The sequence below is a fragment of the Heptranchias perlo genome, chromosome 9 (assembly GCF_035084215.1).
Source record: "Heptranchias perlo isolate sHepPer1 chromosome 9, sHepPer1.hap1, whole genome shotgun sequence".
NCBI lineage: Eukaryota > Metazoa > Chordata > Chondrichthyes > Hexanchiformes > Hexanchidae > Heptranchias > Heptranchias perlo.
In genome coordinates, this window is record NC_090333.1 from 85,161,948 (window position 1) to 85,177,830 (window position 15,883).

The following is a 15,883-nucleotide window of genomic DNA, read 5'->3' on the forward strand; positions in this document are numbered from 1 at the left end:
GGGATCAGATGCTAAGGAGTCCTGACTCAGTAAGTATTGGAATGCAATAGGCACTATTTTCAAATTAAAATTTTGCTTGTGAATTGCACTCAGTTTGGCCGATCTTGATTAACAATCTATGTGTGACAATAGTGCCAAATAGGTACATTGAAGTCATGCAACGCCTGGCAATTGATTTAATATTGCCCCAAATTTAAAATCAACGAGGACCTTTAGAAACATATGTCACCGCCTCGCTCAAGTCTATGCCCATGATTTCAGTAAAAAAATAACAGGACAAAAGGTGCATCTTTATCATTTAGTGAAGCCGCGGCAAGAAAAGGCTCCGCGTCACGCTGAAAGGGACAATCAGTGAACTTGGTGACTTTCTGAGCCGAGCAGGTTCGGGCCTCCTCGCTTTTGCCCAGATGCTGATGTCCGTATTTTTTTTTTAATTTCTGTATCTTGTGCAATGTAGCAGCCGGTCGCCTTGTTTTTTTTTTGCACGATTCCGAAACACGTAAGCAGCCCCCCCCCCCCCCCCCCAAGGAGGGAGGAGAGGAGAGGGGAGGGGAGGGCAGAGGAGAGGGGAGGGGAGGGCAGAGGGGAGGGGAGGGCAGAGGAGGAGCGGATGGAAATTTCCCCAGTCACCGCGTCCAATGGAAGCACTGCATGAGCTTCTCATCACCTGGACATGTAGGTATCACGTTTCCCTGGCGCCAATGAGCGACCTCAAGGCGGCAGCCTCCACATTATAAATATCTCCAACCCCCCGCCCCCCGCCCCAAAGTGAATGAAAAGCTTCGATCCAGAAAAAAAAAACCTCAACAGCTGCTCAGCAGCAAGACCTGACAGCACAGCCGATTCAAGGGGCTTTAAAGGTATTCATCGGCAATGTGCAAAGAGCACCCGGCAAAGGCAGACTCGCCGCCCAGTGCCGTCACTTAACTCTTTACTCAGTTTAGCTTGTTTGTGTTGTTTATCACGTTTGGATGCTTGTAAGAGTTTGCAGCTTTTAGGTTTCCATTTTGTCGCTGCTTTGATGTTGGACAGCAGTTTTCCTGGTAAAGCTGAATGTATTTATAATAATTGGGAATTTTGTTTTATAGTCTATTTTTGGTGGAGGATGCGGATATCTCGCTGTTTCCTGTTTCTGGTAAAAAAATGCGGTAATAGCAAGCCGACGATATGGCGGAATCAACATGTAGGTTAACGTACAGACTAGTAGACATTAGGAATTTGTGAGGATCGATCGAGGGGAGAGGGGATGGAAGGTTTGCATGTGCGGGCCTGATTTGCATGTTAAGGCTGATCATTATATCCAGGAATTGGTTTGCATGCCCCGGGGGTGTTGATCAGTATATATCCAGGGGCTGGTTTGCATGCCCGGGGATTGATCGATGTTAAGGGGCTGGTTTGCATGTATAGCCCTGAGTGGTCTATGTTCGGGGTGGGTGGGTTTGCATGTCAAGGGCTGGTTTGCATGGTTGAGAAGCTGGCCTATATTGTATGGGGCTGGACGGCCCTAGGTTCTCCTTTCTCCTCCTTCCCCCCCCCCCATCTCCTATCACACACATCTGGTATCTGTAAATTGAACATCGCTGGTTGGTATATCCTCTCTGATCGGACCTCTGCAGTAATCACACCAGTGTGTCGGCATGTATATCTACATGTTATACGCTTAAAACGCCGTATCCGCAGAACCCGGTGTTGTGACCACTCAAACTGGGCGAAAGCAGTTGGACCCGAGAACGTTTTTTAAGTCTTTGTTCGCTCTCAACAAATCTTACTTGGATTTTTTTTTTCAAGTTGGTTTTGTTTTGTTTTTTTTTTTAAAAGTCCCCCTGGATGGGTGAGTCCCTGTCCTGGAGTACTGAAGCTCGTATGGTAGACCGGTTTTGTGTGTTTCTGGAGCTGGGAGTGCCATGTGGCAAGTGTTGTAATGTCGTCCATTTCTTGCTTGTTTCTCTCAGACTTACAAGATGGCCACTTCAGCCAGCGCCAATTTGAGCAAAATCGTCAAGAAGAATTACATGGAGCTGCCCCAAGATGGAAAGGTGCAAGCGATGTATATCTGGATAGACGGCACAGGAGAGGCAGTGCGATGTAAAACCAGGACCTTGGACAAAGAGCCCAAGAGCATTACTGGTGGGTGATTGAGCTTCAAGTCGTTAACTCACCACCGATTCCTTAATATTATTGGGGTCACTGATTAGAAGATTTCAAATAAAAATGGACGGAATGCAATTCCCGAAACCCAAGTAATAAACGTGGATTTGATGTGGTCATCATTGGCCCTAATTATAAAGAGAAGCAATTGCTGCAATGTGAACCCCAAAACGTGGGTTAAAAATCCTGGAAGCCCATGTAATAAAAATTAATTTTTAACATATACTGTCTCCATAAAACAGTGGCCACAAATATAGATTAATCTTTCATGTTCCTCGTTCAATTTGCCTAGTGATTTGATTTTTAAAGAACTTTTTGACTAATATATTTGAATCCCCTTTTTTTTTTGCCAATTTTCTTTCCTCACCCAAGTGGTCGGCTTCATGTGTTGGCAGACTATTTAACCACTAGGGGCATCACCACTGCTGAGCCCGATGTCCTCTCCGATGTCCACACAGATGCACTTTCTAGCAAGTTACTGGATAAGAGATCAAGCACTGGAACTTGGCTGACTTTTTTTTCTCTTCCCAAGCCCACGGGTGCTGAGGCCAATAGAAGCAAAAGTACTTTGGTAGCTGGTTGTTGTGCATGCATAGCTTAATACTGAATTGTTCCTATGTAAACATCAGGGAAATATTTGGGAGTTAGGTCAGGTACAAACTCATTTAAACACGCGGAGCTGTGTTTTTCTTAAGTCCGATACATCAAAGTTAAGTCTTTCAGTCAAAATGAGTGAAACTTGACAACCTTAATGTACTGAGCAGTACAATCACCGAGTGCATCACTGACATTTTGCACTTGGTGCTCTCCACAGTGCAAATAGACTGGTGAGGATATCATCTGCTATGCATATAAATGCTGTTGTTGCCACGGTGACATAGATCGCTAGTTGCTTTAGTCAATTTCAATGATGGGAATGCACTGATATGGTGCAAATGTGTGGCATTTCAATTATTTTTCTTGTATCATAATTTGAACTAAAATTAAATGCAAAGGTTCCCAATGCAGCAGACATGGCTGCATGCCTTCACACCACACAGGGCAACATGGTTGTTGGGAGTTGTCTGCTTTGGTGACTTAATTCAAGGCAGTGGCCTGCCTCAAAAGTTCAATGATGTGGAGAGATTTTATAGTTTTAATTGTTTGCATGCATGAGGTTTGCAAGTAAGATGTATGAATCGTGATATTGGGGAAAATAACCAAGTACAGCAATTTCCCTGGGTCTTGGAATATAAGTGAGCTTCAGAAGCATGATAGTTCTGGTTTTCTCTGCATGACTTGCTGAAACAATGCCAGTTGCTCTTCATAAAGTAGCTTTGTTGCTTGGGTGATCCTTTCTTTTGAGTTGGGAGGGCTTTCCTTCATTCTGCTGCTTTCGAGTTAAGTTTGTATACCGTGAAGCTTTGTTTGTCCATTTCTAGAACTCCCAGAATGGAACTTTGATGGCTCGAGTACATATCAGTCAGAGGGTTCCAACAGCGACATGTACCTGGTCCCATCTGCCATGTTCCGGGATCCTTTCCGTAGGGATCCAAACAAGCTCGTCCTTTGTGAGGTCCTCAAGTATAACAGGAAGCCAGCAGGTACACATTGAGTATCTTCACTTGGAAGCTGTAAGTAACACTGGGAGAAGGGAGCAATTCATAGAATCTTGCAGCACAGAAGGAAGCTATTCGGCCCATCGTGCCTGTGCCGACTCTTTGAAAGAGCTATCCAATTAGTCCCATTCCCCTGGTCTTTCCCCATAGCCCTGCAAATTTTTCCTTTTCAAATATATATCCAATTCCCTTTTGACAGTTACTATTGAATCTGCATCCACCACCCTTTCAGGCAGTGTATTCCAGATCATAGCAACTCACTGAGTAAAAATATTTCTCCTCATTTCCTCTTTTTTTTTTTCCCCCCCCCCACAAGCTTTTTTGCCAATTATCTTAAATCTATGTCCTCTGGTTACTGACCTTCCTGCCAGTGGAAAGTTTCTCTCTATCTAAACACCACATAATTGTTAACATTTTTATTAAATCTCCCTTTAACCTTCTTTGCTGTAAAGAACACAATCCCAGCTTCTCCAGTCTCCACATAACTGAATTCCCTCATCCCTGGTACCATTCTGGTAAATCTCCTCTGCACCCTCTTCAAGGCCTTGTAATTTGCCATCCCAAGGTGTGTTAGTCGTAACATGATGTCTTTTTAAGGTAGAGTGCCAGCATTTGGGAACGGAGCATTTTTCTCATCAGAATGAAGTACTCCCTACTCTGCATATGCAGAGTAAAGCTCCTCAATTCTCAATGTGGTGCAATTCCAAACTGAGTATCTCGTACTACACCACTGATTTTTTTTCTTTTCCCTCACGAGACATCCTTATTGTTCTTTTAGTGAAATTATGTTTGTGTGCCAAACCGAGACAATTTTGTACTGTTGGCGTATACCCATTTTTAGACTGCCCCCAATTCCCATAAGACCATTGCAACCTGCAGAGATGACCTGTTCATGCCATCCATTGGTGAATTTGAACCTGGCAAGAAGAGGTAGATAAAGGGGTACAGGGAATGGAGTTTTTAAACAATGTGTGCAGGACTCCTTACCGTGTATGTAAAAGCCCAATAAGAGAGGAAGCACTGCTGGATCTAGTAATAGGAAGTGAACCAGAACAGAACAGAGCAGTAAGTGTAAGGGAACATCTAGGCAATAGCAATCACAACATAAGGTTTAAGATAAAGATTGAGAAGGACATAAGTAAGACAAAGACCAAAGTAATAAATTTGGGTGAGGGGGGAGGAGGACGACAGCTGATTTTCAGGGGGTAAGAACAGAACTAGGGAAAATAAACTGAGAAAATTTACTGAAAGGAATAGAACATTTTAAAGCAGAGTTCAGGAGAAATATATCCCACTAAAAAGCAACAACAAACGAGCTAGTAATGTACCATGGATGAATAAAGAAATAAGGGCAACATTAAAACTAAAGAAAAAGGCATACACTAACTACATACACAACAAAGGAGAGGTTGACAAAAGGGAATATGAAACGGTTAGGAAAGAAGTTTAAAGAAAACAATTAGGGAGGCAAGAGAAACTACAAAATGAATTATCAAGGAATATAAAAAGAAATAGTGGAGTATGCTACAGACATATAAATAACAAAAGAAAAATCAGGATGGGGATAGGGCCACTAAGGGATACACATGTAAAACTCACAGATAAGGACAATGAAATGGCAGAAATATTAAATAATTATTTTGCCTCAGTATTTACCAGGGAGACTAGCATGATATTAGAGATTGAAAAAGATATAGACATTTAAGACAGAAAGGGGAGGAGATAATTGACAAACTAATCAAACTTAGAGGATAAAATGCCAGGTCTGGATGGATTGCATCTGTCAATTAAAACATTAGGGAAGAGATGGCAGAGGCACGATTACATGTATATAAAAATTCATTAGAAAAGGCAATAGTGCCAGAGGACTGGCAGAGAACTAATGTGATTCCTATATTTAAAAAGGGAGATGGAACTATCGACCAATTAGCTTAATGTTGGTGGTAGGAAAGATAATGCTTGGATGCAATAGATAAACATCTAGAAACTGAAAATATAATAAAGAATAGTCAGCACGGATTTCAGAAGAGAAGGTCATGCTTTACCAATCTTATTGAATTCTTTTGAAGTAACAAAGGGTAGACACGGGTAATGCATAGTAGATGTAATATATTTAGATTTTCAAAAGGCCTTCGATAAGGTACTGCATAATAGACTCATGACTAAGATCAGAGCATGTGGAGTCAGGACAAGTATCAGAATGGATAGCAAGCTGGCTACAAGAGAGTAGGGGTTAAAGGTAGATACTCAAACTGGCAAAAGGTAGGAAGTGATGTTCCACAGGGATCAGTGCTGGGACCACTGTTCACCATTTACATTAATGATTTGGATGTGGGAATCAGAAGTACAATTTCAAAATTTGCTGACCACCAAATTGGGGGGTATAGTTAATACAGAGGAGGACTGTGACAAAATACAGGAAGACATTAATAAACTTGAAGAATGGATGTGTAACTAGCAAATGAATTTCAATATAGATAAGTGTGAGGTATTACATTTTGGTCGGAAGAATAAGGAGACCATATACTGCTTGGATAATAGTCTAAATGGGGTAGAGGAGCTGAGTGATCATAGAGTGCAGATACATATCACTAAAGGTAGCGACACAGGTTAACAAGGCCATTTTTTTTTAAGAAAAGCAAACAAAGAACAGGTTCATTGCTAGAGGGATAGAATTGAAAAGCAGAGAAGTTATGTTAAACTTGTTAGAACCCTGGTTAGATCACACTTGGTGTACTGTGAACAGTTCTGGTCTCCACATTATAAAAAGGATATAGAGGCACTGGAGAAGGTGCAAAAAAGATTTACTAGGATGATACCAAAACTGAGGTTATACCTTTAGGGAAAGATTGAGCAGGCTGGGGCTCATTTCTCTAGAAAAGAGAAGACTGAGTGGGGACCTGATAGAGGTCTTTTAAGATTGAGAGGGTAGATGTCGAGAAGACGTTTCCACTTGTGGGGGAGACCAGAATTGGCGGCCATAAACATAAGATAGTCACTAATAAATCCAATGGGGAATTCAGGAGAAACTTCTTTACCCAGAGAGTGGTTAGAATGTGGAAATCGCTACCACAAGGAGTGGTTGAGGTGCCTAGCATAGATGCCTTTAAGGAGAAGCTAAATAAACATTGAGGGAGAAAGGAATAGAAGGATAGGCTGATGAGGGAGGAGGCTCATGTGGAGCACAAACACCAGCATGGACCTGTTGGGTCGAATGGCCTGTTTCTGTGCTGTATATTTGATGTAACCTTGCTCCCTAGTAGTGAACGGTCAATATGCAAACAGGTTGCATTGCCCTGTCCATGGGATTTTTAACTAAACTGTCTTCACCTGAAAGTTTATTTACTGGCAAAGGATATCTAATGCTACCATATTAGGAAGTTTGCTTTTATCTAATTTTGCAAATCAAACACTTGCCTATGTTTCTAAAACTACAGGAATGTGGGGCACATCAGACCTATCTCGGGTGCACGTGTATGTAATTGGTTGTCCAAACTGAGTGGGATAAAATTGATGCCATTTGGGCCATGGAACTTAAATTTAAACTACTATACATCCATTTTTCTTAGCAGTTAGTCCAAATGTGTATCTATAGAATTAGTAGTTTCTAATGAGTGATTTTGGGCAAAGGAACTGGTAGATAACAGATGTTACGAACTGTTTTGTTTCTACAGAAACTAATCTTAGAAACTCATGCCAGAAAATCATGTCTATGATCGCAAATGAATATCCATGGTTTGGAATGGAACAAGAGTACACTTTGTTGGGAACAGACGGACATCCCTTTGGATGGCCTTCCAATGGCTTTCCTGGACCACAAGGTGTGGTACACCCTCCACATTTCCTTTTAGATCTTGAGTAAGAATACTACGAAGATGCTACCATTAGCAATAAGACTTGAAATTAACTAGAAGAGCAACATGCGAGGCATTTGAATCTCCTGAGTAGGAGGACGCAAAGATGAGTTTTAAAATAAAAAGGGCAGAGGGAATATAGGGTAACTTCGTATAGTAACTGCTTGAAGTATAAAGAAACAAGTGGCTATTCTCTGTTTGTTTGGAGAATACTTGGAAGCCAATACAAATCCAACTGTTTGATGCTTTCAGCAGTTCTTTAGAAGTATCTTAGAATGTTAAATTGTGCAAAGATGACTTGACCAGTAGATGTTCTTAGTGTGGTTGGATGTAACAGAAGTCTGCTTATTTATTTCCTTTTATTACTATTTTTCTGGTGAAATCAGTGTCAAATGGAGTTATTGCTTTGTTCTAGGGCCGTATTACTGTGGCGTTGGTGCAGACAAGGCTTATGGTAGAGATATTGTGGAGGCTCACTACCGGGCTTGTCTGTATGCCGGAATTCAAATTTGTGGAACCAATGCTGAAGTTATGGCTGCTCAGGTAAGGGGATGAGATCTTGAGGCTGTTTGGCCATCACACATTGAAGGCAGTAAGAAAAAAATCTTTATGCAGAGGGTGGTTAGAGTTTGGTGTTCTGTTGTAAATTCTTGTTGGATTACAAGCCATAAATTTTAAAAGGGAATTAGATAGTTGCTTGATTTGAAGAAGTGGAATACTAAAGGACATGGGGTGCGAACAGGAGTTTGGGTTTGGTTTGTGGAGAAAAACAGTGCCCACTTAATGGGGCCGGTGGACTGTTTCTGTGCTAGAACACTGGGAGCGATTTTTTGCAGTCAGTGGGAGGCCTGATCAATTTTCACTGTTGGGCTCATTTAATAATGAATCGGCAAGCTGCTTGGTAGATGGGGAGGATGGGGAAATCCTGCAGGGCTGGTGATCTGAATGGGAAATGCAGCAGCATCTAAAGAAGAGTGGAAGCCAGCAGTGGTTTATTGTGGGGAAAATTTTGCAGCACCTACAGCAGCAAGATGATCAAATGTTAGAAGCCTTATTAGGTTCAGAACCCCCAAGTGAATACAGCAAAACAAGTGCCATACCTGCTTCCAACTTTCCTTATAACAGATAAGGATCCCTTAAATACCACTGATGGCCACCTCCCTGTACTGCCCATGGTGGGTGGGTGGGCTCCAGCTGCTGAATGGCCTACTCCTGTTCTAATGTAACTGGCTGTGGCAATGGGGGTAGATATGAAAATGGCATTATGGTGTAAGTCTATCAGCTGACTCTGATTTTTGCATATATTAATCAGGCACCACCTGTTCCAGTCAAGACCTCACTTGGAGTTCACCTGACTCAGAATGGGTGCACAACCCAGGGCCAGTCAGCAGGTCGATCCTCCATGCAATTTTGGTCCTGCCACCACCCCATTATTTTTAAGGGTAAACGGACAAAATTCTCTGACTAAACCTCATTTACTTGTAGCAATTAAACTTTCTGGCCTTTAAACAGACAGACCACTTTGGACATGGCCTCATGTCCACATCAGCAGCAGAATAATACATTGTGCATTACATGGTCTAATATTCCTGTCACTGTAAAACAGCATATCATCTGATTCCCCTGAGCATGGGGAGGGGGGGAAAAGTGGGGAGTCAATTTGTTTAAAACAAACATCTTATAATATAACTTTTTTTGTACACTTTTTTAAATTATAGTTTGCAGTAGTTCTTGATTCTCTAAGATTCAGGGGTAGATCTTTGACTGGTAATTTTAGGGTAAACACATAGCCAGTTCATGTTGGAAAATCACAGGCAGTGTGCCAATGATGCAGAGCTTTGCAAAATTTATCCCATAAATGGGTTTTCTACAGAAGAGATGGGAGTTTCTACTGCAGTGTAGCACTGATGATGATGAAACATTCTAATGATGCAATAGCTGTGGGCACTGTTGATTCTTGTTCCCTTTGAACTAATCACATATATTCTAACTTCACAGTGGGAATACCAAGTTGGACCTTGTGAAGGCATCAAGATGGGTGACCACTTGTGGATTTCAAGGTTTATTCTGCACAGGGTGTGTGAGGATTTTGGTATCATTGCTAGCTTTGACCCTAAGCCCATTCCTGGCAACTGGAATGGTGCTGGGTGCCACACCAACTTTAGCACCAAAGCCATGCGGGATGATGGAGGGTTGAAGTGAGTATCAAATATTAGGCTTGGTTTTTAATGCTCAACATTTAAAAACTGAATTGAGAAGACTTCTGGCAATGTTAATCTTTGTCTATGTACATACTCATTGAAATTGAGGAATGACTGCTTTGGATTAATGAGTGGACAGAACATTTAATGGACCAGTTCCCTGGAATGTGGGCTATCATACCCTCTAAGCTACTTTGTAATTTATTCCATAACTGGGCAAATGAGACATCATTGAGGGGAGTAGATTAATTGATTTTACAGTTTACTGATTCTTCCCCTTGATTGCTGAACAGTAGTGACAAAGGGGGAGGTGGAAAGGGATTCAGCACAAAAATTGTAAAACTATTCTTGTTTTTAGATACATTGAAGAATCAATTGAAAAACTGGGCAAGAGGCATCAGTACCACATTCGTGCCTACGATCCTAAAGGAGGGTTGGACAATGCTAGACGTTTGACAGGCCACCATGAAACCTCAAATATCAACGAGTTCTCAGCTGGTGTTGCCAATAGAGGAGCCAGCATCCGAATCCCTCGATCTGTGGGCCAGGACAAGAAAGGCTACTTTGAAGACCGCCGTCCATCTGCTAATTGTGACCCTTATGCAGTCACAGAAGCATTGGTCCGCACATGCATATTGGGCGAGTCTGGGGACAAGCCTGTTGAGTACAACAAAAACTAAGCAAAATAATGCACTAATGGACCTAGCATTTGTAGCAGTGATACCTTTTGAAATGTGGGACCTTCAGGTCTCACTCCTATACTGTACAGGTGCTAAAGGCAGCAGGGGGGGGGATGGTCAGCTGAGATCGGAAGAGTTTGATTTGTATTTCAGAATGTGATTTATTTCTTGTTTTTATCTGGAAGGTGAGGAATTATACTTGGGATAGGACAACAAAACTGTTCTCTTATTTAGAACAGTTAAAGTTAATAACTCTTCAAGTTGACTGGTCAACTTCACATGGACAATTTAATAGTCAACATCGATATTAAAGCAGGGCTTTTGTTTTCTTTAAAAAAAATACAGCATTAATATTATAGTTGAGTGACATTCTCATTTTACTAAAGTCTTTTGGATCTGTACTGATCCACAAATATTACTAATACTGTAAACTGCACAATTTCACTAACTTTTAATGGTAGTTTGCATTCTTTCAGAAATTTTCTGCAATTCTGGGAGAGATGTTCTGTAAACAGTTGGTCTAGCACCAGAAAAAATAGTTTGTGATCTCGTTAGGGCTCGATGACCAGTCCCATATCATTAAATTGCATTCAGAATACCATGTGTTGAGAACCCATCTTCAAAATGGGAACTAGGATACTGTAAGATTACAATTTTATTTGTATCTGACCTGCATTCCTGTGATTTTTTTTTAAACTGGGTATAGTCTGGCCAACTAATCTGTTAATGGTCCTGTCATATTGCTATAGGGTCCAAGGGCACTGGATTCTTCCAGCTTTCTTAAAAATGATGCCTTTGTTTATTGTGCATTACTTTATATTTAAGCTTCTCTCAAGGGACTTGTCCTAAAAGATCAAAAATACTCAGCTAATCTCAGTTTTACAAACATTTGTAAAATCTGAGCTGTATAACACAAACTGGCTGTGCATTTTAAACTTTTTGGGGGAGGAGGGGTTTGAAGATAATAAGCAATATGTGACTGGTCCTTCGTGCAGTGAACGGTTCACTAAACAAACTTGTCACTTGACCTTTTTTAAACAATATTTTATGGCAGTACAGGGAAAAGTTTCAGTTGTAAAAATTTATTTCCACGTTTTATTATTTCTGTAGTCCCTGCCACATACACTAACTATGGGATTAGCCCCTGCCACTACTACATTTTTGTGCAACAGTTTCTGAAGCATGCTGTAAGCATTGATGTATTTTTTTACCGTATTTTGATGGTACAGATTTGTTTAGGGTTCAACTTTGCTGTAGATTTTTTTAATTAAGAAAAACAAATAGAACCTTTTTTAAATTGTCTCACTCTGTCTTGTATTTTGAATTGTCATTGCTAAAATTGAGTAAAGTGGTTTTTGATCAATTGCTTTCCATATGAAACAAATCTACAGTACATGTGCTGGTTGTGAGTGCTCCAAGATGTTGGACGTATGTGTGCCCATATGATGCCTGGCCTACAGGCAAACCCATAGTAAAAGGGTTATGTTCACAGGTTTCCTTTCTTGATTTTACTACTTGTCTTCATTGCTTCATTTAAGTAGGCCTCAAAATAACTTTACACAGTGTTCGATTCCACCCAATCATATGCAGGGCACTTTTGACTTGTACTGTCTCTTGTTGGAATTTCTTCACAAGGGGGCTTATGCGTATACAATTGTTGCGACTGCTCTTGTGTATTGGTACTGCTTCAATATAGGGATCGTGGTATAGTGTTTTCCTCATTACTGGTGTCTATTGGCACTGCTTTGGCCACAGGCCTGCTGGCCATTTAGATAATCTAAGTAACTTCAAATATATATGGCCTGCTATCCTCGACATAAATGATTTTACTTGAGTTTTCAGTGTGAAGTATTCATTCCCACAGCTGCCATTTCTGATATGTTTTCACTGCGCCCCTTTTACTTCTCCCCCCCCCCCCCCCGGGCCAAGAATATTTCTACCTAATTTCACCCTAAAATAACAAATCTGAGGGGGTAAGTTTAACTTCTGTCGCCAGGCAAAAAGTGAGCACTAGTGAATGAGCCACAATCAACTTGATTTTCCTTTGACTTTGATAAAGAAAATTAGGTGGGGTCCAGAGCAGATGGCAGATTAACTATCATCCATTACCTTTCTTGGAGGAAAATAAGTCACATGGATGACTTATGGTTAGCCAGAGTTTGAATTTATTACTTTGGCTTTATTTTCCTTTTTGCCAATTTTCTTGATGGTTGCTGGGTTACAGTTCAGTCAGCACTACTCAACTGCTATCTTGTCTGAGTTGCCAGTCTAAATCTGGATTGCAACAAGCACAACTGATGAAAGCTGCATTCTGACTGGTTCAGTAAGTGGGCTGAGTTGCTTGTTGTGCATCACGCAGGTGCCTTATTAAACTGCTATCAAACAAGTGAAGTAAAGTTAATGGAGCTGAGCATGATGCAAAGGAAAGCCTGTTACCATGTAGCTACTTATGGATGGGACTATTGATGGATGCAAAATGTCACCCTTCAGTGTGGAAGGGTACCCTGACATAGGCAGAAGGCACTCTGGTATTGGATGAAATCACTTTTGCACAATCGTGAGATGTGTGCAAGAAGCTATCTGACCTTAAGAAAAGGAGAATGGTGAAGATGGAATATTAATGTAAATTATCCAGATGGGTTCTATGTGTACATGGTGGGAAATTAAGCAATGGAGATTAATCTGACGTGAATGACTATGGTCTTGACCTTGGTCAGGCCTCAGTTTGAATACTTTTTCCAGTTTTGGTTTCACAGGGTGGGTGCTATTGAAGCTTTGGAAAGGGTGCAGAGGAGGGCCACTAGACTAATTCCCAGCTTAAAGCATCTTAGCTATCAAGGCAGGCTAAAAGAGCTGAGACTCTATGCTATAGAGAAGCGTAGACTCGGGTGATCTGATCGAGGTTTATAAGATGACGAAAGGAATAGATTGTGTTCTAGTTGACAGTTTGTTCTAATTAAATATGTTCGGGGGGACCAAGGGGTCACAATTTCAAGTTGTATAAGGCCAGATCTAGGTTAGATGTCAGGACGTGGTTCTTTTCCCAGAGAAGAGTGGACCTCTGGAACAGGCTGCCGGCTCGTACGGTGGACGCTGATTCACTGAATTCCTTCAAGCAAGAGCTGAATCTGTTTCTGGCTGGGGCGGAGATCACCTCTTACAAAAGGTAGGTAATGAAATGCATAGAATTATCAGGGCCAGAGTGATCTCCTGGGCTAGTATTGATCAGCAAAGGGGTCAGAGGGGAATTTCCCAGATTTTTCCCCCCAAATTGGCTGGGGTTTTATCTGTTTTTTGCCTCTCCCAGGAGATGGCGTGATGTGGGGTAGGGAGTGTATTGTGATACACAAGGTATCATGATTGTGTGGGACAGGCTGAATGGACCAGAGGGTCTTGTCCTGTCATACACGTGGTCCAGTGAAACCAAAGTTAAGCAATAAGCATGAATGTGAAGTATCAGAATGCACATATATGGATATGAAAGGAAGAACATGCACAAGGCAAATTTGGGCACTGACATCCTAGAACTGCAGCTACCAAGGTTATACAAATTATACTATCCATGATCTCAGGCATATATTTTCAGTGCACTTTTAATCACCGCTTACTATCTGTTCCACATGCAGGAGAACTTGGCCTTCAATAGACACAAGTGGCTACATACTGGTGGTGGTGCCCCACAGAGCAGACACCCTTCGAGGAGGCAATACTAGATATTTCCCCACAGGGTGACCTTTGAGAAAGTGGTGGATGGCAAAGCTGGAGGAAGCAAACCACTGCCGCTTTGTATTGTATTTATATAGCACTGCATCAAGTGTAAACACCTGAATGTGCTTCACACAATTAATTACTTTTGAAGTGCAGTGACTGTAACGCTGTACCATTACATTCACATAGCGCAACACTGGAAAAAAAATGGTGATACTCATCTGGGCATAGCAGGCTCTGACAGCACTGCAGGAATATGCGTTTATACTCATAATATGCCATTGGTTTTACAGGAGTGCCAGAACCTAGTGCTGATGAAGTCAGTCCTTCTGGAGAACACATGGCAGCACACCACCCTGAATCAGTTTTGTTTTTGATTAGCAGAAACCCAATGACTATCCAACCAACCTGCTGAGAAATACACAAAGATTAAGTTTCTGCTTCCCTGATGGAATTCACATTCTCTTCCTGGAGGATGCGCTTGAGTTAATCGAGAACCATTAGATGCAGATTGCCAACACCATGATTCAGTGACCACCGAGTGGGGGCAGTGACAATAGTGGAGTGAACCAGCTAAAATCACACAGCTTATCAGCACGTTTCTGACTTGTCTAGCCAGCATCACTCTACCTGTTAGTATTAGCTTGCTGAGTTGATTGGAGCTGAGTGGGAAGAATTGCTCCACCCCTCCCCCACCCTGTGGCAGTCTACCCTTTGAGGTCCCGTTAATGGGCCAGGCTGCCTGATCAATTGTACCTTTGAGCACCACGGACCTGCCAGGTACAGATTACCAAGTTTACCATTTGGGTTACATCAATTCTAATCTTCCATCGCCATCCTGCAGCCAATTGGACTTTAAACTACCTACCACCTAGCAAAAGACCCTACCTGAAAACCAACAAGTGATGCAAGAGACCTGGGCTCTGGAGGGTGTTATCAATGAGTCTGAGGAGCTGATGCATGGAACACAAATGAAGAAGGGACGGTGTGCCAGCTGAAGAAATTCTGGGTGGAGGTACAATATGCTGATTGACCCTTTTGCATTGCTTCTAAATTATAATTTCAAGAGGCCAGCTTTGAAACAGGATCATGTTATGAATATGAATGTGTACACCAGTCAATTGTGCAATACATGCCGGAAGGTACTCTGGGTAGTATAGAAGAGTCCACCGTCAAGTCTTGTTTCACTGTATCCAACCTGATTATTGCCATGAGGGAACAGGTGTCTACACTCTGCCTTGAGTATATGGCATCATCAGTGGTATCTCTCATGAATATTCCCACTGCTGATGTTGAGGTATTGGGGACTAAAACAGCTATCTTCAGTGCATTTGTAGAAAACTATGAAAGCCTAAAACTAAACACTGACTGTCTCCCTCTTGGTTATGACCCTACTACCAATCATCAACCCATTAGTTCACAGAGTGTCAGTGATAGAGTGTTTTCCAGATCTCCCCATTCCCTCCAATCTTGTAGTTTCCCAACCTCTCATAGCCTGTTTCTCCCCAAGAAACACAAAAAGGACTGTCCCAGTACAGCCATTGTTTAAGCTTGCTTCTGTCCTGCTGAACTAGTCTCCTTTGCCTCTATTCTTTCTCCCTTGTCCAGTCTCTATCTGCCTACACCCATGACTCTTCTGATGCTCTCCAGTGATCCCCTGTTTATCATGGACGTACAGTCCCTCTATACCTGTA

At 41.8% G+C, this 15,883-nt stretch overlaps 1 protein-coding gene across 2 annotated transcripts; it reads left to right on the top strand.

Annotated features, from left to right (window-relative positions):
• The first annotated feature begins 753 nt into the window (after window positions 1-753).
• On the top strand, window positions 754-11,970 carry LOC137325576 (glutamine synthetase, mitochondrial). Of its 2 annotated transcripts, XM_067990836.1 has the most exons (8): window positions 754-860; window positions 1,089-1,183; window positions 1,953-2,127; window positions 3,570-3,731; window positions 7,421-7,567; window positions 8,016-8,143; window positions 9,599-9,798; window positions 10,160-11,970. In XM_067990836.1, the coding sequence occupies exons 1-8, from the start codon at window positions 773-775 to the stop codon at window positions 10,479-10,481; spliced, it is 1,317 nt and encodes a 438-aa protein (XP_067846937.1). In that variant the 5' UTR covers window positions 754-772; the 3' UTR covers window positions 10,482-11,970. The 2 variants fall into 2 exon arrangements, with proteins under 2 accessions (XP_067846937.1, XP_067846938.1); XM_067990837.1 differs by lacking the exon at window positions 1,089-1,183 and having other exon boundaries at window positions 768-860.
• Window positions 11,971-15,883: the final 3,913 nt, after the last annotated feature.